The 22,526-nt window shown below is 36.1% G+C and overlaps 2 protein-coding genes across 4 annotated transcripts; one reads left to right on the plus strand and one right to left on the minus strand.

Moving 5' to 3' along the window:
- Positions 1 to 118: 118 nt before the first annotated feature.
- On the minus strand, positions 119 to 16,640 carry ncapd3 (non-SMC condensin II complex, subunit D3). Of its 2 annotated transcripts, none has more exons than XM_051907255.1 (35): positions 16,532 to 16,640; positions 15,997 to 16,148; positions 15,705 to 15,867; positions 15,332 to 15,507; positions 14,996 to 15,163; positions 14,601 to 14,662; positions 13,513 to 13,600; positions 13,297 to 13,430; positions 13,073 to 13,145; positions 12,267 to 12,392; positions 11,875 to 12,127; positions 11,718 to 11,756; positions 11,498 to 11,617; positions 11,330 to 11,403; positions 10,295 to 10,429; positions 9,244 to 9,464; positions 8,939 to 9,130; positions 8,626 to 8,723; positions 7,669 to 7,778; positions 7,468 to 7,575; positions 6,445 to 6,553; positions 6,090 to 6,191; positions 5,762 to 6,000; positions 5,550 to 5,629; positions 5,302 to 5,439; positions 5,029 to 5,162; positions 4,146 to 4,342; positions 3,946 to 4,056; positions 2,503 to 2,676; positions 2,240 to 2,373; positions 1,974 to 2,041; positions 1,639 to 1,680; positions 1,489 to 1,551; positions 1,284 to 1,341; positions 119 to 371 (listed from the first exon to the last, which is right to left on the minus strand). In XM_051907255.1, exons 1-35 carry the CDS (start codon positions 16,581 to 16,583, stop codon positions 299 to 301), a joined length of 4,266 nt encoding a protein of 1,421 aa, XP_051763215.1. In that variant the 5' UTR covers positions 16,584 to 16,640; the 3' UTR covers positions 119 to 298. The 2 variants fall into 2 exon arrangements, with proteins under 2 accessions (XP_051763215.1, XP_051763223.1); XM_051907263.1 differs by having other exon boundaries at positions 11,718 to 11,753; positions 16,532 to 16,602.
- A 228-nt stretch (positions 16,641 to 16,868) lies between these two features.
- primpol (primase and polymerase (DNA-directed)) lies at positions 16,869 to 22,247 on the plus strand. 2 transcript variants are annotated; one of them, XM_051901096.1, is made up of 14 exons: positions 16,869 to 17,017; positions 17,467 to 17,693; positions 17,785 to 17,879; positions 17,994 to 18,132; positions 18,984 to 19,131; positions 19,244 to 19,295; positions 19,486 to 19,622; positions 20,282 to 20,444; positions 20,574 to 20,668; positions 20,935 to 21,021; positions 21,177 to 21,285; positions 21,380 to 21,462; positions 21,712 to 21,758; positions 21,876 to 22,247. In XM_051901096.1, the coding sequence occupies exons 2-14, from the start codon at positions 17,511 to 17,513 to the stop codon at positions 22,110 to 22,112; spliced, it is 1,575 nt and encodes a 524-aa protein (XP_051757056.1). In that variant the 5' UTR covers positions 16,869 to 17,017; positions 17,467 to 17,510; the 3' UTR covers positions 22,113 to 22,247. The 2 variants fall into 2 exon arrangements, with proteins under 2 accessions (XP_051757056.1, XP_051757044.1); XM_051901084.1 differs by having other exon boundaries at positions 16,876 to 17,017; positions 17,415 to 17,693.
- The last annotated feature ends 279 nt before the right edge of the window (positions 22,248 to 22,526 follow it).

Genomic DNA, 22,526 nt, shown 5'->3' on the forward strand with positions numbered 1-22,526 from the left:
TTAGTTGCCACACTTAATATGAACTGCAGGGAAAGTAGATTTTGACTTTCAAACACATTCAGAATCAGTACATTTCCATATAACAACCAGGTTTGAAGGAAATTCACATGATGCTATCCAAAATTTTAAATGCATTTAATAACATCACCTTTTTACAAACAAGACAAGACGAAACAGTAAAAAAGGAGAGTTATCAAGAGAATGGTGAAATAAAGAGGGCTTGTTATAAAAGGTACAGTGAAGTGAAAGGTATAATTAATACATACTACATCATAATAAATGCACAGATAAACATTCATTAAATCCTTTTCTTAGTTCTTCGTTTTTGTACAAGAGGGGATTCCACATTCCACTGCCTGGGCACTGGTTTTCTAAAAGGGGGAATAAAAATAAAAAGGTAACCAAAATACCTTCATGCTTCATCTATTCTTTAAGATATTTGCTATTTAGATGTTAAAGTTTAAAAGGTATACAATGTAACTTTTCTTTGTTCAAAATTAACAAAATTTAATCAGATTTTCAAAGGAAATTATGTACATGTCACTCGTCCGTGCGTGTCTCGTCATATCCGTAAATAGAGAAAAGCTGCTATGGCTACTTTGACGCATGTATGGTGTGAGCTCACAATAAAACGAGAATCAACATTGGCTTGGCTTTTCAGAGATGGCGAGAACTGAGGGATTTGAAATGTAAAAGCGAAGCAGAGAAGGTGTTTTTATTACTCAACAGGTAAATAAGGCATTATATTGAGCAGATAAATTGCCATATGTAGCTCATTGTAAAGCATTATCTATTGTGAAGAGTCATTTCATTATGGTTATTGTAGCACTGTGCTGGAATTTATTTTCAAGGAAGTACCGTGTCTATTACTAGGTATAGAAACATTAACGTCTTCAGCTAGTCAGCTTGAGATCGTTTTAGTCTAAATTGTTCATATCTCTTAAGCCTAGTAGTGAATGTTTTATGAGCAGTAGGATGGCTATATTCATTCTCAGAGTCACGCAGAGCCAAAGCACAACCAAAATAATGTTCTTCCGCAAAATGCATGCAGTTCTGTTTTTTTTAACCACTCAAGGGCCAAAAGTTACATGATGTAACTTTAATTAAATGTAAATTAACGATGTCTAAAACTTTGTATTACTAGCAATTTTCATGTTTATTGCTTCTTTAAAAGAGTTTACTGTATTTTTTAAGTCACTTTGGATAAAAGTGTCTGTTAAATTAATAAATCTAAATGTAAATTCAGCTTAACTCTCAATGTATAATGAAATGTATAAACTTACTGTTGCTCTGGTGACATCAGATGTAGAACACTCTCTTCTTCCTCCACACCTTTGCTACCTGTAACCAGGTACACATTTCAGCATATTCACAACCTTCCAAGTACTTGTTGAATGGGTTAACACATGTTAACACCATGGGTTATAGTGTTGTAAATGATATTCTGACCCTAAGACTAAATGTGAATGACAATTCACAAAAACATACCTCTTCTAGTTTCATTGCAGATGGCACTGACTTGCTCTCCAAATGTCACTTCATTGATGCTCGCTTTAAAGAATCAGAAAAGAGCTCAATTAAATCCCCTAAGGATGGACTTTTGTAATTATAGGAGATGTCCAAATGAATGAATCTTACCTTGTGGTGTACTAATGGCTCTCCCAATCTGTTTTCCTCGTCCTGTCATGTGAGAGTGAAAGTGAGCGAGGTTTGAAGTAAACACAAAAAGCAATGCATTTTGACAGTCCATTGGTGTAGATTTGTCGTCATCTAGCACTTTATTTTGAGAAACTATGTTATTGTGTCTTATATAAATATGGAAAACAAAGTATATATTAGATAATATATTATCTAAAATTCCCTTGAAGTTTGCGATTAATTATTGTACTGCAGATGTTACAAAAGAAATTACATCAGAAATGACTGACCTTCGTTGTTTTGCTGACAAAAGAAAAAGGCTGTTTTTGGTTTACCTGTTGAAAACACTGTAGGGGAAGAATGGCTCCTGACTGGAGTTAGCATGCCTGCATATGTGCGGCGCCTGAGAGAACGAATAATTGTAAAAGTGATGCGAATATTCATACATAACACTTTTGCCCTATTTTTACAGATAAAGTGTACTGCTGATGATTATTATATTGATATTGGTGATTTCTAGCTTAAAAAAATAAATAAATAAATAAAAATAAATAAATAATGAACGGTCATTTGTTGTACTGGGGATGTGGTTCAGTTTTACCTCAGAGCATCAGCAGATTTAGGGGTTTGTGCGGGTCCTTTATTAGCATGAGGATGTAGAGGTGTGGCAAAACCTCCCCTGGGTGTCTGCCTCCCAACATTTGCTGCCTGGGCAGGAGAAGCCACAGCATTACTCTAAAGAAGAATGGGCAAGGGAGAGAAACAGAGGAAAGAAAGAGAGACTAGGTCAAAAACCAGCAGCAAAGTAAAGGCTTTGTTGTCAAATTTCTGTTACTTTCCAATGCATGCGTATGTTTGACTCACGTTTTGTCTGGGCGACATTGTGAAGTTGGCCAATTGGTTCTCTATCTGTTGTTGTTGTTCTTGTTGTTGTTTTTCCTTTTCAAACTGCTTCAGGTTATACTCCACCTCTGCAGCCAACTGCTCATCAGCAGCAAACAGCTCCTTCACCTCTGAACGATAGTCCTGCATGGTTACCTGTAATAAACAAAGGCTTGTGTCAGAGTAAATAAGTTTGTTAAGAGGCAAAAAGGTTTGTAAGGCATCTGAAATGAAGAACTGAAGAAATGAAGAAACAAAAAAAAACAAAAACATGGTAAACTACATCTAATAGAGATGGGTATGAATAAAAGAGTACTCATAAAATTACATCAATGATCAACTCCATCTTCTCACTGGATTTTAAAATAGTTTTTATAATTGTGTTTTTTCAATGTATGAGTAAATTAATTTTATTTAATGTCAGAAAATATTACTTAACAACAGTCACATTTTTTGTGTGCTTTCAAACTGGCAGTTGATTAAAACATTTCTACGTAAGTAATACAACTACCACAAGGATGAGTTTACATTGCTTGATGAACCGGTGTAAAGTAATGGACCCTTTTCACAGAACATATTGTGTTATATTGACTAGTTAACATTGCTGCATAGTTGTTTCTAATACAATGTCTGAGGAAGTGGCAGGAAATTTGACAACTTTTTCTTTTCTGACCAACATAATCTCCATTTTTCCCCTCTTTTACAAAGTCACAGAAACACTATCATGGACTATCTTTTGCTATTGAAGCAAACTATAACAAAAAAAAAAATTATATTTGTTGTATTCTCTTGTTCACCATCAATTACGAAGACTTCTGCTTCTGAGAGCACGAAAATGTGTTTTTTATTGTTTTGACTGAACTTATGCAATTTTCACCTTGACTGAAACTAGATAAAGTTCACACTAATTGGAACAGAACTCAGGGCTTTTAAGACATGTTTTTACTATTTTTTTGTTTTTAAGTAGATTTAACTTGAGAACTCCTTTAACTCCTAAGCATGACACTCACAATGCAAGGCAGTGGAAAAAAAATGAGATGCAATGGCCCAAGACATTTGTCTGATGTGTATATATTAGGGGTGTAACAATATGTTATATTGAGAAATCATGATATAAAAATGCGACGATATGTATCGCTGATGTAAACATACGATATAGAGCTAGTTTTATTTAAGGCTCAGCTTGCTGTATCAGGTATAATTCACCCAAAAAAATTCAAAAGTCAGAAGTCAAAAGCATCGTAAAAATAATCAAGTGGTATAATCCAAACCAAAGTCTTCTGAAGAGACACAATGGCTTTATATCGCTTTAAACACGATTTGTATCAAAACGTGACATGAATGTATCATTACACCCCTAGTATATATATACGTAGACAAATAATTAAACACTCACATATATCTAATCATGTCTATATGCATCACCTGTAGGTATGCCATAAGGTGTTTCAGGACAGGTGAGTGTTGCTCTTCCAGCATGTTCTTCAGACTGATGATGATAGGAATAACATTCTCCACAAAGTTTCTCTTTTGGACCTGCACAGAAAACAGATGGCAAGTTCAACAAAGATCTGATGATAGTTTTTCGTCCGCCTCCAGAAGCCACCCTCAGGACGTTCTCTCACCTGTGAGACCAACTTTTTCTGGGCCACCTGTAAGACAGCTTTAGCCATGGCCATCTCATCCTCCTGAGGTTCTTCTGCTGCTGCTTGGCCGCTAATGGCTGTAAGTTTCATCTCCTTCAGCGAGAGGATGTCAAATGTATCTGCAAGCAACTCTGAGCCCTGAGAGTCCAGAGGCAGCTCAGAGTCCACAAAACTGGCTGGAGAAGAGAGGCATCTGTAAGCATCACATCTATGTAATAAACCAGTGTTTCTCTGAACTTTTGTTGAGTCCCTAACCATTTGCCTTCAACCTGCAAAATTTAATTCACAGCTACATAAGTCATGGATAAAAACACAAGATAAAAGCGTTAAACAGTGGGTTCATTAAGAGTTTTGAAAAGCTTGTTTTAAACATTATGTTTTCAATATTTGAAATGACCTTGAATTTTGAATATCATCTTAGAAAATAAATGCTTGGTATTTTTTCTTAGAACTTCCAGTTAGATTAATAGATCCCGTGTTCTGTTCTTCTAATATTTTGAATGGTATCGCCGCAGAAAATGTGCATTTCTGTTGCGCCCTCTACTGTACAGGGGTGTGAATTTGTACTTCTTTCAGCCTGACTCATTCAGATTTAGAATTTGTTTATCATCAATTTTTGCTCTTGGTGTAAAAGGACCATTCATCTGCGATTCAATTCACTTTATCACATAGCCTCTGGTGTGAAAAGGTCTTTTTTAACATTAAATAATATTCTAAATGTTTTAGGATTGATCATTCATTTGTTACAAGCCTATTCTTTAACTTTGCACAACTGCTTGAAAGTGCTGGAAAAGTGCTTAAATTTCACTCTTAAAATCTGTACAAACACCACAGCAAGCAATCAATCACAAATAGCTCTCACCAAGAATATCCTGGCAGATTTTGCTTGTGATATTGAAGCGTTGCTCATCGGTAAAGTTCTTCAATAGGAACCTGTAGATCCTGAAGCGTTTGCCTTGATTCTGCAGTCCTCTCAGAGAAAACTTGCTTTTCTCACTGTCAAAAAAAAAAAAAAAACAACAACACACAAACACATTTTTAGAACTCATAGCATTCAACATCAGTAGATTCTTCTGAAAAAAAAAAAAAAAAAACACATATGCAGGTTCATATAATGTATAGTTTCAGAATGTACCTCTCAGTTTGAGGAAATTTATTATATTTCTTGTGTTTCTCATAAGAGTTGAAGTGGAAAATGCACTCAATGAAATGCTGGGAAAACATGAGTGGACTCTTCTTTAGCAGAAGGTCAACCAGGCAGTACTCACAGAGACTAAACAACAAAAACAGATGAAAAAAAACAAAAAAACAACAACATTAGATTAAATGGCAAAATAAACTGCACTGTAATAAGCTTTTTTCTTGTGAGGCCATATTTCTTACTCCGCAATGGCAGGATCTGGGTCCACAAGAGCCACAGCGAAGCGGAAAAACAGTGCACCTTTCCATTTCACATATTCCTCCTGTGGAAGAACAAAACATCACAATGCAGGATATTTAAAGAATCTGACACCGCTAGATAAAAAAAAAAAAAAAAAAAAAAAAAAAAAAAAAAGAGAAGCCTGGAGGGTCTGATCACAGGTTTGCGTGAGTACCTGCAGTAAGTTGGTGAGCATAATGAGGGTCTGTTCTCGGACGATGGGCTCTTTGTCTCTCAGACATGCTGAGATGTTCGGGATATACCGGCTCACTGTGTTGGTGTAGCGCACGCAAAGGTCACACATCACCACCACCACATTACTGCGCACGGCCAGCTCCGTGCCCACTTCCAGCTCCCGCGCAAACACAGGGAGATACTTCAACATCAGTTCCTCGTGCTGCAAACACAGCTTACCTATGATACAGAGAGAACAATTCTGTCACATTCTGCCTGCAGGGTAATGTGCATCTCAAAAAAAGAAACAGTTTGTAAACGTTTCACACCTAATGTGATAACAGCATGTGCTCGGACCACTGTTGGCATGGAATTGGGTTTGAACTGAGACAGAGGCTGACTAGCAGGCAGCTCTTGTCCTTCAGCAGGAACTGAAAGAAAACACAAAAAAAATAAAAAAAATAAAAAATAAATAATACATGCACTTCACGAGACGGATGATGTTTTTAAAGCATTACTCCAAGACCCTGATATTGACAGCAGTTGTAATTGCATAAAACTGCATCTTAGTCTGTGCTTACAACTACAGCAGATTTCTAAAAAGCTCTTGGTTGTGTGTTTCAGATTTACTAAACTGACACATGCACATGATAAGAATCCTGCAAAAAAGTTTCATGGACTCACCTAGCTGCTCTGAAGGAGTTAGTACAGACTGAACCAGAAGGAAAATTCTCTTCCCCACTTTAGATGGACAATGGAGAGAAGTGACACCAAGTGTATAAAGATGTTTCACCTGAGATACAGAGGATGGATTGATTCGAATAAAACATTGCCATTTTAAAATGTAAATTTAACTCTCACTTTATTTAATTATTTTAACAAGTTGTGGTGTCTGAGATCGGTTTTTGAGATTAATGCACAGTTAAAAGTAAGTTCATTTTTAACAAGGTTTGTGATGATTTAAGACGTGATCATATGATCATTTAATTGCTGTTTTATTTCTTTCACAATGTAATGCAGGTTTATAAAGTGGCTGTGACTGAAGGATTGAGATAATGATATGATTTAGTCTTACTATTTTTAATTATTGTATGATTATTGTATGTTCAGGATGCGACGCCGAACTTTCAGTTTCATTTGCAGCAATTTGTACGTCGGCTTGCTGAAGAAATGCTCAGTTACTCATCTGTGGCAGGCTTTATCTGTGGTGGTGCGTATTGCAGTAACACGGTCATATCTGGCTGCCGATAGCCTATGAAACACTCTAACACTATTTTTTAACATTTTGGGAGGAGTAAAATATACATATGTGGCTCCAACAACCAGATGCATTAACACTTGTCCAGTTTCATTTGGAATGTATCGCAAACCACTGCCTGAAGTAGTTTGAGTGATTGAATTTAAATCAGTCTCGAAAGTGTTTTGGAGGGCGATCGGACAGCTATCAGATCAGAGAAAACGCATGAAGTGACCAGGTGTAAACAGGGCCTATATTGTTGCATTCTGATTTAAAGATCACAACAGCAATAAAAAATAAAAAAAAAAAAAGTAAGTAAAACAGCCCGTTTAATTGTAAGTGTCTGAGAGGGTGGAAAATAGTCATGTAAAAGTAAACTGATTGTTTTGGTTTCAAAAACTTCAATTTTATAAGTGGGCCTCAATGAAAAAGGTGTGATTTAATCCCTTTAATAAAGGCTTTGTCAGTACCAGAAGGTCTTCATTGATGTCCATAGCTCCTTTCTCTTGTAGAATGACACCAGACAGATAACTCTCACACACAGAAACAAGCTCTCCACAGAAACGATCCAAGAACCTCTAAAACACACAGACACACAAAGAAAGAAAGTATTTAAGTATAAATAAGACATCTAATAAGATCTTCTTGGCAATGGTACAATATGATCTTACCAATGTGTCCTGAGTGTTGTCTGATCTTCCAAATCTGACCAGAGTATCAACACAGGAGCTGATGACCTCCAAAGGCAGGCTGAAAGTCTTCAACCAGCCCATCAGATCATCTACACAGGTAAAATGTGCACATGTTTGTAATGTATTTGAATTAAAATGCCATTACTAACAAAGCTGTGTTGTGAATGTGTAACAAACTGAATTACCAGTATTACATGAACATAAAGTAGGTAATTAGACTGCCCAACACTACCATTCAAAGGTTTGGGGTCAGTAAGTTTTTTTTTTTTTTTTTCAGTAAGGATACATGAAACTGACAGTAAAAAGCGACAGTAAAGACATTTATAATTAATTACAAAAATGTCGATTTCACACTGATAATAAGAAGTGTTTCTTGAGCACCAAATCAACAGATTATGATTTCTTAAGAATCAAGTGACACTGAAGACTGGAGTAATGATGCTGAAAAATTCAGTTTTGCCAACACAGGAATAAATTTAAAATGTAAAAATATACCAAAATTGAAAATAGTTATTTTAAACTATAATAATATTTGTACACAATGTTAGTGTTTTACTGTATTTTTGACCAAAAATTGGTGAGCATAAGAGACTTCTTTCAAAAACATTTAAAAAAGTACAAATGGTACAATAGCAAGTTAATCTAAATCCAACGTGACTGAAAATGACTTTGAAAATGACTGGTTCAGTAAGTGTGCAAGACCAAGAACTTGTGAGTTCAAGACTAATTCAGGTTAAAATTAACTGGCTCACAAGACCAACTTGTTTGCTCCTTAAATATGTATTAAACTAATGCCACCTCACCAGATCAAGTTATGATGAAACCACATCACCTGTCACCAGTGGCGACTACTTTTAATTATAATCACAAATAGCAATTTTGTTCCATTTACAATAACTTCAGTCCCATTCTGAAGTCCTGACACACAACACTTACCTACTATTCTGGCCTTGGTGTCATCATTGAGATTAGAGGCAATGTCACCCATAACGCTCAAGATATGACAGGTCATTGTAACTGAAACAACTGGTGACCTGATAATTAAAACAAAAACATAATTTGAAAAAAATGAAGTCACATGGAAAGCAAGCAGACACCATTTACACACTGTACATCAGTTAAAATCTAAATTATTCACTACAAAACTATGTACTTTTTGACCTCTTTCTCTTATAACTATCTGCACATTTACCGTGATGTTTGTTGACAAAACAAATTCACATGTCACTTCCGCAGCTCTGTTTCTGACCTGATTGTATTCTCCCAGGTATCCAGAACAGTGCCGTAGTTCAGTTTAGGAGAGCAACTGGCAATTTTAGCTAACAGCAGCCAGGCAGCAGCAGCCCTCTCTCCCTCTGTGTGAGACAGCAAACTGTTCACAAAGGCAGGAGTGAACTTCTGCTGCGGAGCCCACACGCTGAAAGCCTTGCTGAAATACCGGCTACAGAAGAGAAGGATGTGGAAGAGGACAGAAATGAAACAATGAAAGCAAAGAAAGGGGGAAACGTGTTACACACCACTAGTCACAGATGGTTAGAACAACGTGTAACTGACCTGAGGTCTTGACACTTCTCACACATCAGTCCCAGTAAATCCCAGGCCAGCCTCTGAGAGGTGTCGCCATCCCGATATTTGCCTTGAGTCTTAATGTGAGTGATGATGACATGGTCCAGACACTCTAGAGCTTTCTCCTGCACAGAGCTCTCAGAGTCCATGACAGCCGGTAACACTCCTCTCAGCCAAGACTCCTGCACCTCTCTATTATCAGGTAGAGCCTGGACATCATAATTGAAAGAAAGTTATAGGATGTTAAATACACAAATTAAACTAGCACTTGCAACCAGAGCTTCTAACCGCAGTTGCAGTGACACGATGACTTTATCAGTCGGTGATTGGCTATTTTATTTAGAAGCGGGACTTATTCCATCATATTGTGCATCGCACTTTTTCCAATTCATAGTAATATGAGTGCACCATCTTTATATATAAAGTCTTTGATTACAATAATGGTTGGAATCACCTTCACAATGATTTTTTTTTTACATTGACACGACAATAAAAAGACTGACAGCCAATCAGAATCCACGAACATTTAAAGTGGCAGAAGACAAAACTGCATCATGTGCTTCTAATAAACAGAATTTTGACCCTAACATGGGTATAATTATCATTCTTGGTGTCAACTGGTATTAAGAGATATGGCAACCCCTCATTGGCCAGGCCATCACCATTTGCATGTGTGGGAAAAAAAAAGAACAAAAAAAAAAAAAAACATTTTTTATTCATGATGATATTATTTTGTGGCTAACATTATGCAGTTATGAGTAAACAGATATGATTAATATCTTATTTGTCAGAGAAAGCTACCATACTACCAGCTGAAGTCGTGAGGAAAAAGAGGACAAATATCAAGTTTTTAAAAAGACTAGAATTATAATTTAAACATGACCTCAGTTATAAACATTAAAATGCAGAGGCACATGTAAAAGTTTGACTGTTTTGACTAGCTAATCATTTTTTTGGTCGTAACAGATAGAGATAGAATGAATCCATCTGTTAGATGCAGCAATAACATTATAATGTGAGGTTGGGAGGGGGTGCTCACAGCAAGGAGGTCCATAAGGCACTGCATGGCTTTCTTCTTCACAGAGACAGCAGGATCCCTGCAGCGCTCCGACAAAATAGTCAGATTCTCCGCACTGCATGAGATCACCCCATGCTTCAGCAGACTCATGACGGTCTACACAAACACATGAAAGACACACGATCAGGTACAACTGCTTGCTTTATATAGTTTTGACAATGGAAATGATGGCCTTGCATATTCTACCACTAAAGTAAGATTTTTTTTTTTTTTTAATTCTCTCTTTTAAAGAAGTCTTATGCTCTCCAAGGCTGCATATATTTGATCAAAAACTATAAAAACAGTAATATTGTGAAACATTATTACAATTTGAAGTAACTTCTACTTTAATACATTTTAAAATTTCTTTATTCCTGTGATAGCCATACTGAATTTTCAACAGCCATTACTCCAGTCTTTAGTGTCACATGACCTTCCGGTAATAATTCTATTATGCTTATTTGGTGCTCAATAAACATTACAAAAAGTATTTTAATTCTCTTTTGAAATAACACTGTTTACCATCATGCAAACATAATCCTACAAACAGCAATACAAAGCTCCCTCCCTAGTCCACAGGGAGCATTTATGGAAATTAAGGTGCAAAAATGGGTAAAAAACAACATTTGAATGTGCATGGCTAGCATTACAGTCGCAGTGCCTTAAAAGAGCAACTTTCTCAAAAGGGTTTTATTGTACAAAACCATTTAACAACTAAAGTACAGCATACAGCAAGCACACTAATTAAAGCATCACTGTTAAAAATTAAAAAAAAACCTTCCAGATGAACTAGTTGACCACAATAATGAATAAATCTACTGTGAGCTTCACCAGTGTCCAAAAGTCAAAGATACTGTGTAAAAACTACCTATTTTATAGGCCAAAGAGGGTGGAAAGTGGTCACATACAGTAAAAATAAATAAGAACCGTTTTGGTGCCAGAAACATTGACTTGAATATTATAAGTATAATACAGGGAAAATGTGAAATGTTACAAAGTGTAGTCTGTATTTCATACCTCCAGTGCACTTTTTCTAGCATTGGTTTTTGGATCACTGACATGCTTTTTAAATAGAGCCAGAGTTTCCTCATCTGAAAGTAAATAAAAAGAAACATTATTAAAGAAATAGTCGGTCATGTAAAATTTTTCATTTAAAATGACAAGGATTGTTTGAGTTGAACTTACTCTGTAAGGAAGTATTCATAACACTCCTGTGGGTCGTAGTGATGCTCTTGTGTTTTGTAAGCTCAATGGTTCTGAAGGTCAGGGCACTTTTCTGACCCGTTTCTCTTCTCTTTAGAGTTTCTGGGGGGAAAAAAAAACAACAACAACACAAACTGAACAATCACCGACTGTTAAAATGTCTCTCCCCAATTTAATTTTAAATACCAAAATACAATCTTACGCTCAGAACGGGCCGAATCCAGCATAGTCTGAGCACCTGCTGAAAAAAGAATGAGTATTCAAATGTACTGCATGTTACAATTAAAGAATAGAATTTCCTCATATGCAAACATTTTACACTGAGCTGTACAGTTAATGTACTGTATTATTATACATACTATTGGAGAACAGCTCATGCACACATTTTGTGGCATTCTGGGAACCCAGCTCCAGACACTGTGCCAGGCAGTGCAATGCGTGACCTCTGACTGTGGGAGAGATGTCATTACGATGATTGTAAACTATATTGTGCACCAGGAACTTGTGAGACAGGAACACAGCCATCTCAGGGTCCACTGTGTCATCCAGTTCCCTCTCACTCTGCCCCAGAAGGACCATGGCAACATCAAGCGCAAACATTCTAAATGCCACCTGAAGAGAGTTTTTTTTTTTTAATTATTAATTATCAGGAACAGACTAGTGCATTGACAAATGTCAAATAATCTGTGCAAACGGCAAGTTGTGCTTAAATGAAAAATTATTAAGGGGCCATTATAGTCACACTGTTCACCTTGTTATTCCGGGAGTAATTATAGACCCACTTAACGATGGCTGCATAGTCCTGACATGGCATCTTAGCCATTAGCTTCCCAACAGCCTGTGCTCCACTGGCTCGATATTCAGACTTCTCCACCATCTAACACACACACGTTGCATGGAATTAGAAAGTTTTTTTTTTTTTTTTTTTTTTTATAAATGTTGACACTTTAGTTCACCCAAAACTGAAAGCTGTTGTTCTGTACAACTTAAAGGGATTGTTCACACAAAAATGAAATTTCTGTCATCATTCACTCACCCTCAAGTTGTTCCAAATCTGTATACATTTCTTTGTTCTGTTGAACAAAAAGGAAGATATTTTGAAGAAAGTTTGTAACCAGGCTGCTTTGGGGCACCATTGACTTCCATAGTAGGAAAAAAAAAAAAACTTTGGAAGTCAATGGCGCCCCAGAACTGTTCAGTTTCCCACATTCTTCAAAATATCTTCCTGTGTGTTCAACAGAACGAACTTTATACAGGTTTGGAACAACCGGAGGGTGAGTAAATGACGACAGAATTTTAATTTTTGGGTGAACTATACCTTTAAAAGGAGAATTATAAAGAATCTCCACTCTGGTCTGATGTAATAATGTTTGGTCACAAAAGATTTGATTTGTGAGTTGCATAATGACTTGATGGCATGAATGATTTGATAGTGAACAATGATGGCTGTATGCGTTTATAGCTTTAGAAAATGTATAGTTCTTTAATAGTGCTTTTTGTCTGTTTTGAAGTTTAACAGCTGTGGTCATTTAAATATGCATTTAAAATAAAATATACCTGATGGCAGATGTGTTGCACAAGGATCCGTAAAAGTGGCAATGTGGCCTCCCTCTGTTCATCAACAATATGACTAGAACACACATAATTCAAACCAACTCTCAGTATCAATGCTGAAGAAATAATGGGGGACAAAATAAATCCAACATTATAAATTTAGAGATTGTAAGTCATTTTAAAAACATAACTCTTTTCCTACATGAAATGCAACTGGAGTCACTAACCTAATGAAAAGGATAGCATGGTCTCTGGCACCACAGACTGCCTGAGTTGGAACAAGAAGACATGGCTTGGACCGCTCCTGTGTTTTCATCATTAGAATCACATACAGTAGCTTGCGAAACACTCGGCGACGGCACTGTACAAGAGAACACACAATGATCAAGCAATGTAATCGTGCAACCAAAATACAGTGGTCTTTTTAGAGTAACCCCACCCACCTCATCTCCTTCACCATGAATGGTCGAGCAAAGTAGCCCCAGTCCATGATAGGACAGCTCAGGTAGACTCTCTAATTGGTCGACATTCCTGTAAACACACACAAAAACTCAGAAGACTGCAAAACCTGATATAAAGTCAGATGTATTTGTGTGAAAGACTCTTGAGAAGAAATGCATCACTTTTGATATTTTTAACTTTTTTTCCTTTTCTTGTTAAAGCATTAGATCACCCAAAAATGAAATTTCTGTCATTAAGTACTCACCCTCATGTTGTTCCAAACCCGCAAAACCTTTCTTCTTATAGAACGTCATTTTCTCTAAGATATTCGTCTTCGGAACACAAATGAAGATATTTTTGATAAAATCCAAGATTTTTTATTTTGGTAATCCCCCACAGAAAGCAACATAATTACCACATTCAAGGTCCAGAAAAGTAGCAAAGACATCGTTAAAATGGTCAACATGACTACAGTGGTTCAACCTTAATGTTATGAAGCGACAAGAATACTTTTTGTGTGCAAAAACAAAACAAAAATAATGACTTTATTCAACAATTTTGTCTCTCCCCTTTCAGTCTCCTACACTGTTTACGTTGTATTTACAGTGCAGGCTTCCGTGTTCACGTCAGAACGCCGAGTCCGAATGAGTGTGGTAATTACGTTGCTTTCTATTGGGGATTAAAAAAAAAAAAAACTTCTTGGATTTCATAAAAAATATCTTAATTTGTGTTCCGAAGATGAACGAAGGTCTTACGGGTGTGGAACGACGTAAGGGTGAGTAATTAATGACAGAAATTTCATTTTTGGGTGAACTAACCCTTTAATTGAAATAAATTTAAAATAAAGTAAATCATAAACATTAGATGAAAAACTTAAATTTGAAAAAAAAAACCCTAAAAGAAAATTAGAAATGTTGCCTTGGCAAGAAACTGAAATAAAAATATTTTAAAAGAGAAGTTTAAATGAAAACTGGAAATAAAAGCTAATTAAAAAAAGTATATAATAAATAGTATATAAATAGTATATAACAGTATATAATACTTAAATAATGCTGTAATGCATTTCCTCATCTTCTAATTTTGCATTTACCTTTCCTGAGAGAATGACAGATCTCCAATGACTGGTTCGAAGTTGGTAAGTTCAGTGAAAAGCTGAAAAAAGAATAATTTGAAAAAAAACCCTCAGCATTCTGTTGAGTGTAACTGTACAAAATGCACATGTTGGTTTCACTATTATCAACGTGTGAAAGTGTTTAACCATACTCAAATCTATACATTAACATTGCTTTTCTGCTGAGTCCAATATGCTCAGAGAACATGTTATCTACTTTTCAAATCCATCAGACCTGCTCTTTTAATGGAACGGAAGAAACTAACAAAAAAAAAAAAAAAAAAAAGGACAGCTGTACATAAAACCAATCCCCAACACTACCACAAAAAGCACACAAATGCTAAAAGTGCGGCTTGCACGCATCATTTACAGACCTGAACACAACTGTCAGCACTCTGAGGTTTGTCTCGAAGAGAAAATTTCTCTAGGAGTCTCAGAAGTGTGCGAACCAGCAATACAATGCCCTCCCTTAGTTTCAGCAAATCCTGTGCAGAAAAGTACATCCCTTCTTCTTCGTCATCTTCATCATCATCAATCTCCATCTATTGGGAAACAAAACACAAAAATATGTGATACATGACATCACTATCATTCACAGATAGATTGAGTCTAAATCTTTGGAGAATGTGTCAGAATAAGAAAATGCACTTTTAAAGATGATGAGTGTAAATGTCACATATACAAACAAACAATAAATCAAAACACTATACCTCTTCTGACATTTTCTTTGGGGGTTTGGATCGTTTTCCAGGTTTTGGGTCACCTTGGGAGCTTTTCAGAGAATCTTTCTTACGTTTCTTGCCAGAGTCTTGAGGCCAGCATTTTAGGGGCATGTTCAGACAGGTATCAAAAAGGATCTGATGGTACACTTTATTCGCAACACTACCTGAAAATGGACAAAAAAAACCAAACAAACATTAAATAAACTAATGAGAGTTATGCTATGTTAAAATGGAAGGATCTGACATCACATTTGCTTTTATGTAAGCATTTTGGTTGTGGATGAAATGCCCTTGACGTCAATAAAAAAACCTGAATTTTTTTTTTTTTTTGCTCTACATTAATAATCTGTTGCAAACTGACCTGGTATTTTTAGCAGCAACAAGTACAGAGAGGCTGCTTGTAGACCACACAGTCTCTGCTCAAGACTGGGACTTTTGGCTTTAGCACTAAGGATGAAGTAGGACAGAACAGCCACCAAAGTTTTTGCAGAGACACCATTCTCACCAAACACCACCCAGACACTCTACAGAGGAAAAAAAATCATTAAATCATAAGTAGGTAAGTTACACTGCATCATTAACTGATCTACTATGTTTGTGTAAGCACTTAGTGGGGTGAAACAGAAATAAATCAAAGCATCATCAAGTTATACCTGTGTATTGTCCTCATCCTCATTGGAGAAGGTCAAAAGCTGCGTGTAAACTGCTTTGAAAACATCAGGGTCTTCCTTTATCTCCTCCTCAATAACAGGGTCAAGAGGCTCTGTGTGGGTGAACTCGAAATCCCACACTGCATCTACCCAGGCTGAAACATTTCAACAAGTCAACAACATGTACACTGCGGCTAATGATGCAGGCAATTCATTAGTTTTAAAATAGACAATGATCATACGATATACAACATGCCTACATAATATTACTATAGCAGTTTGAACGGAGAGTTAAACGTTAGATAATAAAGGCAGTGAGTTGGGATATAGCAGAACAAAATGTTTCGCTAAAAAACACCTAAAATATCGCATATTACAAATTAAGTCCCGAAACCAAAACAAACCCCCGGGATGACAGCGTCAGTTGCAGCCCAAAATATTTCGAGTTACAATAGAACAGTGCACATGGTGAGTTTAAAAAATCATTTAGCAACTGTTTGTAATACATGCTCGCGAAAAAAGTGAAACTATAACTTACCTGTAGACACACTGTTTAATTTTAATAACTGCACAGCACGTATCAACTCCATCTTCCGTTCAAAACAACGCGCCAACAGCCACTGTGGTGGGACATCATTAATCCCGGCATGCACGGCGGCATACACTGACGATCTCATGAATATTAATTAATTTTTTTTTTTTTCGTTTTTATTAAACCTAACCATAATAACAGTAAAATGACATGCATATATGGTATTAATCTCTAAAAAGATAATAATAAAACAATTAGACAAAAAGACAAAATAACGTCTAATAACGATGAGGGGTGTCAACGTATTAATATTCATGATTCAAACCAGTTCCGTTTCGCGCTCGGTAAATCCAGCGCATGCGCAACGCTTCGTTCTGTGACGCACACAGTTACGCGCGTTCCTCAAAAACTGCTCTGCTCAGATAGAGGAAATGCTTCAGACTGTAAATATGTAAAAACAAAATAGCAAAGGACTATAACCCAAGAATACAAGTAAGCGACCAAGATAGGTGCTCTCATTTCTGTATAATGTAGCATTCATATATATGTTTTATTACCTGTAACTCACTGTATGCAGTCTCTGTTCGATGTTCCCTGAATTTGTTGTACAGTTTTTCTTTTCAAGACCTTTCTGTCTGCCTGTTTACTCATTGGTAACACATTGTGTGTCTGCCATAAAACATTTACATCAACAAAACTAGTAATATTTAATTTTTCTGTTTCTCTGTCTATTTAGGATTGGAAAATTGCCACCTTTGTTGATAGTTAATAATTTAACCATTCATATTACAGCCCGATAATGAATCCCAGTATTACAGAAATCTGTTAAGATCTGTTCTATCAGAAGTCTTCACTGTACATTTGCTGTTTAACTTTTATCTGCTCACAGGTGACTTCAGTTTTCCTGACCTCATTACTGTCCTCTGGTGATCACATTACAGAGCATGAGTGAGATTTAATCATACCCCAGTGTTTTGAGGCAAGAATGACGGGAGGAAAGTGGCAGGAGAGGCTGAAGTCTGTGGAGCAAAGAGCCTCATCCTTTCAGTCTTCTCCCCTGTGCTGTCCATACAAGCCACGTCTGTCCCGGCCATGGCAGCCCTCGTCTGTCTGGAGACTCTTCCCACGCCAGAATGCAGCCATTGCCTTCATTCAGCAAATAAAACAGGTATAGACATAAGCTGCTAGATACCTGTTTTAAGTGAAGTATATCATCAACTGTTTTTTAAAATCTTTGTCTCTTATTGTTTCTTTGTCAGGACGTGCACATATTTTCACTTGAGAAAGAAGGCAGTGATGCTGGACAGAGGATTTTCCTTGTGACCAGCTACAGTGAACTTTGGCATTATTACAGGTAATTGTGACATCTATAATGATAAATCTAATTTAATTTCACTTCACTTTTAATACATTTTACATGCACTTAGAATCATTGTTGTAAGTGAATGAGAGATCTGTGTCTCTTCAGCACTCACAGACAGTCTCTGATGCACTGCTATGAGGTCATTCTGGAAGGGGCCGTCTGCAAACTCTACTTTGACTTAGAGTTTCACAAAGCCTCTAACACACACCTGGATGGCAAGATGATGGTGGCAAAACTAATTCAGGTAAATAAATACACCACCACTACCAAGTTTGGGGGTCAGTAAGAAATTAATTCTTTTATTCAGCAAAGACACATTAAATTAATTTAAAAAAAGTTTGTTAATGTTAATTCCAACATTTATTCAGCATTTGCTAATACATTTTTAAAACTAAAAGTTATATTTGTTAACATTAATTAATGCACTGTGAACTTGAATAAAAAAATTAGCAATTGTATTTTTTCACTAACATTTGAAAAAGATTATTAAATGTTGTAAAAAATATATTTCTCCCTGTTAGTTCATGTTAGTTAATACATTAACTAATGTTAACAAATGCTGTAAAGTATTACCATGTTTATAATGTTACAGAAGATTTCTATTTAAAATTGCATGCAAAATAAATGCATTTTAAACATTTTTGTTAAAAATTCTTGGGAAAAAAAAGGTATAACGTTTCCTTATAAACATTAAGCAGTACAACTGTTTTTAACATTTGATAATAATAAGAAATGTTTCTTGAGCACCAAATCAGCATTTTAGAATTATTTCTGAAGGATCATGTGACACTGAAGACTGAAGTAATGGCTGCTGAAAATTCAACTTTACCATCACAGGAATAAATTACATTTTAAAATATATTAAATTAGAAAAAAAAATTTAAACTTGTAATAATATTTCACAATTTTATTGTTTCTACTGTATTTATGATCAAATATATGCAGCCTTGGTGAGCTCAAAAAGACTTTTTTTTTAAACATAAATCTTTCTGGTGCCCCTAAACTTTTGAAAAGTGGTGTGGTGATTTGTCTGTTCTGGTTTTAAAATGGACATCCAAAACTATGACGAGTAATTTTCTTAATATGCTATAACAGTATGTGTGTGAGAAGCTAGAGGAGGTTTATGGTCTACACTGCTCTGCAAAAGACGTCCTTGATCTAGACTCCAGCACCTCTGAGAAGTTTAGTCGCCATCTTATCTTCATGCTTCCCAATGCTGCATTCAAAGACAACTCCCATGTAGGTGAGTCATTGTCATCATCATATGCTTTGAGTGACACTATTGGTGGTTAATGCAGATACATATCAACATTTTTCATGATCTGTATGATAGTGATCTTTGTGTGTGTTTGCAGGGCGATTTATTCATGATATCCTATATCCTGCTATAAACAGCCTTCAAAAGAGGTAAGTGATGACAAACATCGGAAGGGCTGTGATCAAACTCATTATTTAGAACGGATTTCTTTTTTGCCCCTCTTGTTTTCTGTAAAAAGCCTCATCCTGTTTCTTACAGCCTAATTTTTTATGTTGTTGCAGTGTTAATACATTCTTCTGTTTCTGTTATAATAGCATATTGGTTTGATTTGGTTTAAAGCAATCCAGAGGCACCAAGAGAGAACAGAGATGATGTGGATGGTTTTCAGGTCAAGAGAAGAAAGTACGAAGAGAAGGACCTTTGCTTTCTAGTAGTCAAGGGCAAAAATGGGCAGGAACAACTTTTTGTTGACCTGGGTAAGAACTTATAGTTGTTTATAGTTCTTATAGTTCTTTAGTCTACAAAGTCTTGAAAACATTGTTTCGATTACACATAGGACTTTAGAGGACTGCTGTACACTGCAGCTCAAATGGTCTCTTGTGAAAAAGATGTACACTTTAGCATACTTTTAACGTTTACTTTGGGAATACGTTACAACACTGAAGTAAAGTTGGTTTCATCTCCCGGTTCACTGGGACTTTAAAAAGAGATGGAAATAATATACTTTAAAAGGATATACTTAAGTGCAAACTAAATGTAATGTTTTCAGACACTTAAAGGGATATTCACCCAAAAATGAAAATTCTGTCATCATTTACTCACCCTCAAGTTGTTCCAGACCTGTATGAATTTCTTTCTTCTGCTGAACACAAGAGTTAGTCAGCACATCAATACAGCTTCAAAGTACTTTAAAGTAAAACTTTTAATTTGACATGATTACAAAGAGCACTTTTTAAAATTAAACAAAGTGCACTTATATTATCAGCAAGTACAGCTTTTAAGAAAACATACTTTTAAGATTTGAAGTACACAAGTGTATATTCAATACACTTAAGCACACTTCTTTTTACGAGAGTTAAGGTAAAGGACAAAAAGGTTATCTCTGATGTTAATACCATGCTCTCCTCTTTTGAAGGTGTCTACACCAAGAACAGGAACTTTCGTCTCTACAAGTCCTCCAAACTGGGAAAGAATGCAGCCTTCAGTGTGGCAGAAGACAACAAGTTTGTCCCAATGCCCTCCAAGCACACCACAAAAGAAGAACGCATATTTCTAGCTTCTTTAATCACCAACATCAGGTTATTTACATGCAAAAATGTTGTGTAAACATATTGTCCATGCTATGGTGGAGCCAGCTTTTTTGTGATTTTATTTTTGTGTCTCTCTTGCTTTCACACTCACTAACGCACATTTCTGTTTTGCACCAGTTTCACAGGACAGAGGATTTTGATGTATGATATGCCACAGAAGAATACAGCAGGATCTCTGTGTTCAACCCTGCAGAGAGAGTCACACAGCTTGGGTGAGAAATACAAGTTAACATCACCAAGTGCTTTCAGTGAATTTACTGAGAATTAACCATCTCAAGTCAGTGCTGCAATGTGGTTTGCTTAAAATTTGCATTAAATACAGTATATAATGTGCATTTATATATATGACATTGAACATTCACCAGCCCTGTGGCTGTTGGGCAAAAAAAAAGTTAAGGCTTGAATGTCATGCTTTACTGTTCATACCACTGACCGTTCACTACAATTAGAGAATTCTCACTCCGCCCTCTCCATTTAGATCTGTTGGGTGTACAGAAGCCGTCTCCTTTTAAAGAGGTGGATGAATTTGTGCTGACACTCGTGTGCAAGGAGGGCATTCAAGGAAGTAAGCAGGAGAAAAAAAAATCAGTATAGTAGTTCAGTATACTTTCTTTTAAATGAAATTTCTTTTAAATGTCATTATCTACTCACCCTCATGCTACTCAAAGCATTTTTTTTTTTTCCACAAAAGCAACTGAATGTCACATTTAACCCAAACAGGTATCCGACGATGGAACTACTTTGCATCTGAACAGCTGTTGGTTTATGACATTGAGAAGTTCCGCTGGTGCCACAATGTGAAGCGCTTCCACAAGAGCAACAACATCATGTGAGTCTCTATCACTGTGACTTGCATTGCTTGACATTCTCTGTTTGATGGTTTGCAACAAATTACAAATACCCTTTATTCTTCTTTTTGGTAGAATTGTGGTGGATCTCAAAGAAGAAGTGTGGTATCAGAAATGCCTTGATCCTGAGTGCAGGAGACAGAACTACAGATCCTCCAGTACGCTTCATAGAAGAATAAATAGATGATATTGCTCCCAGATGTGTTATTGTTAACTAAAACTATTAAAAAATCATTTTAGATAATTAAAAAAGCTGAAATAAAATAGAAATATGAAATATTTATTATTTGTTATAATAGTATATAAATAATACTAAAATAAGATGTGGCTTGATATGGAAAGTTTGTGGGCAATAACATTGCATTTAAATGGGTTTGTTTGTAATATGGTGGCATTTCTATGTTCAGGCTTCCCACTGCCTCAGGAGGTCTGCATGAGCCACCTACTGATGGAGGTCAGTCAGGATTCACCTCATCTGGAGACACCTGTCATTTACATAACCAATGTGCGATTATGTAAATTAATGAGTACGTGTTTGTGTGTTGACTTGTACACCTTTCTATATCTTAAGGATGAAGAGGATCAGGCATATTTAACGGATGAACTGGGGAACATTGAGCTTGCAAAGAGCCCTGTACCCATGACTGCTTCAGCAGATTCCTCCTCGGCTCCCCGGTCTGAGAAAACTGAGGATTGGGGAGAGTGGCCTGATGACCCTGCTTATCTAGAAGCTCTGCAGGAAGTAGAAAGGGCCACTGAAGAGGTACCTGATGAGCTTCTGCTCCAGGCAGTGACTGATTGTGAATGATGCCAATATAACCTGAAAGACAACATTATTAACTTGCTATAGTGCAATACATTTTTTCTTTCTTTCTTCTGTAAAATATGTGCTTAAATTCTGTTTCCTTATGAAATGTTCAATACAAAAATTAATTTCCATTATTATTTTAGATGACTTGGCTTGGGTTTTTACAACTGTAACTGAACTACATATTTTATTTACAGCGATAGATATGTCATGCACCTTTTACTGCAAACTTAAGTAAAAACAAAACAAGAAAAATGTAACAATCTCTGGGCATAAATGATTTGAAATCATCTAATAGTACAATAAATTATAAATATACACACTTATAGCGCTGAGAAATAATGCAATACATTTTGTAAAACTGTAAACACAACATATTGGTCAAGATTGTGACGCAAGATCATCTGCATGTGA

This window comes from Ctenopharyngodon idella, chromosome 1 (genome assembly GCF_019924925.1).
Source record: "Ctenopharyngodon idella isolate HZGC_01 chromosome 1, HZGC01, whole genome shotgun sequence".
NCBI lineage: Eukaryota > Metazoa > Chordata > Actinopteri > Cypriniformes > Xenocyprididae > Ctenopharyngodon > Ctenopharyngodon idella.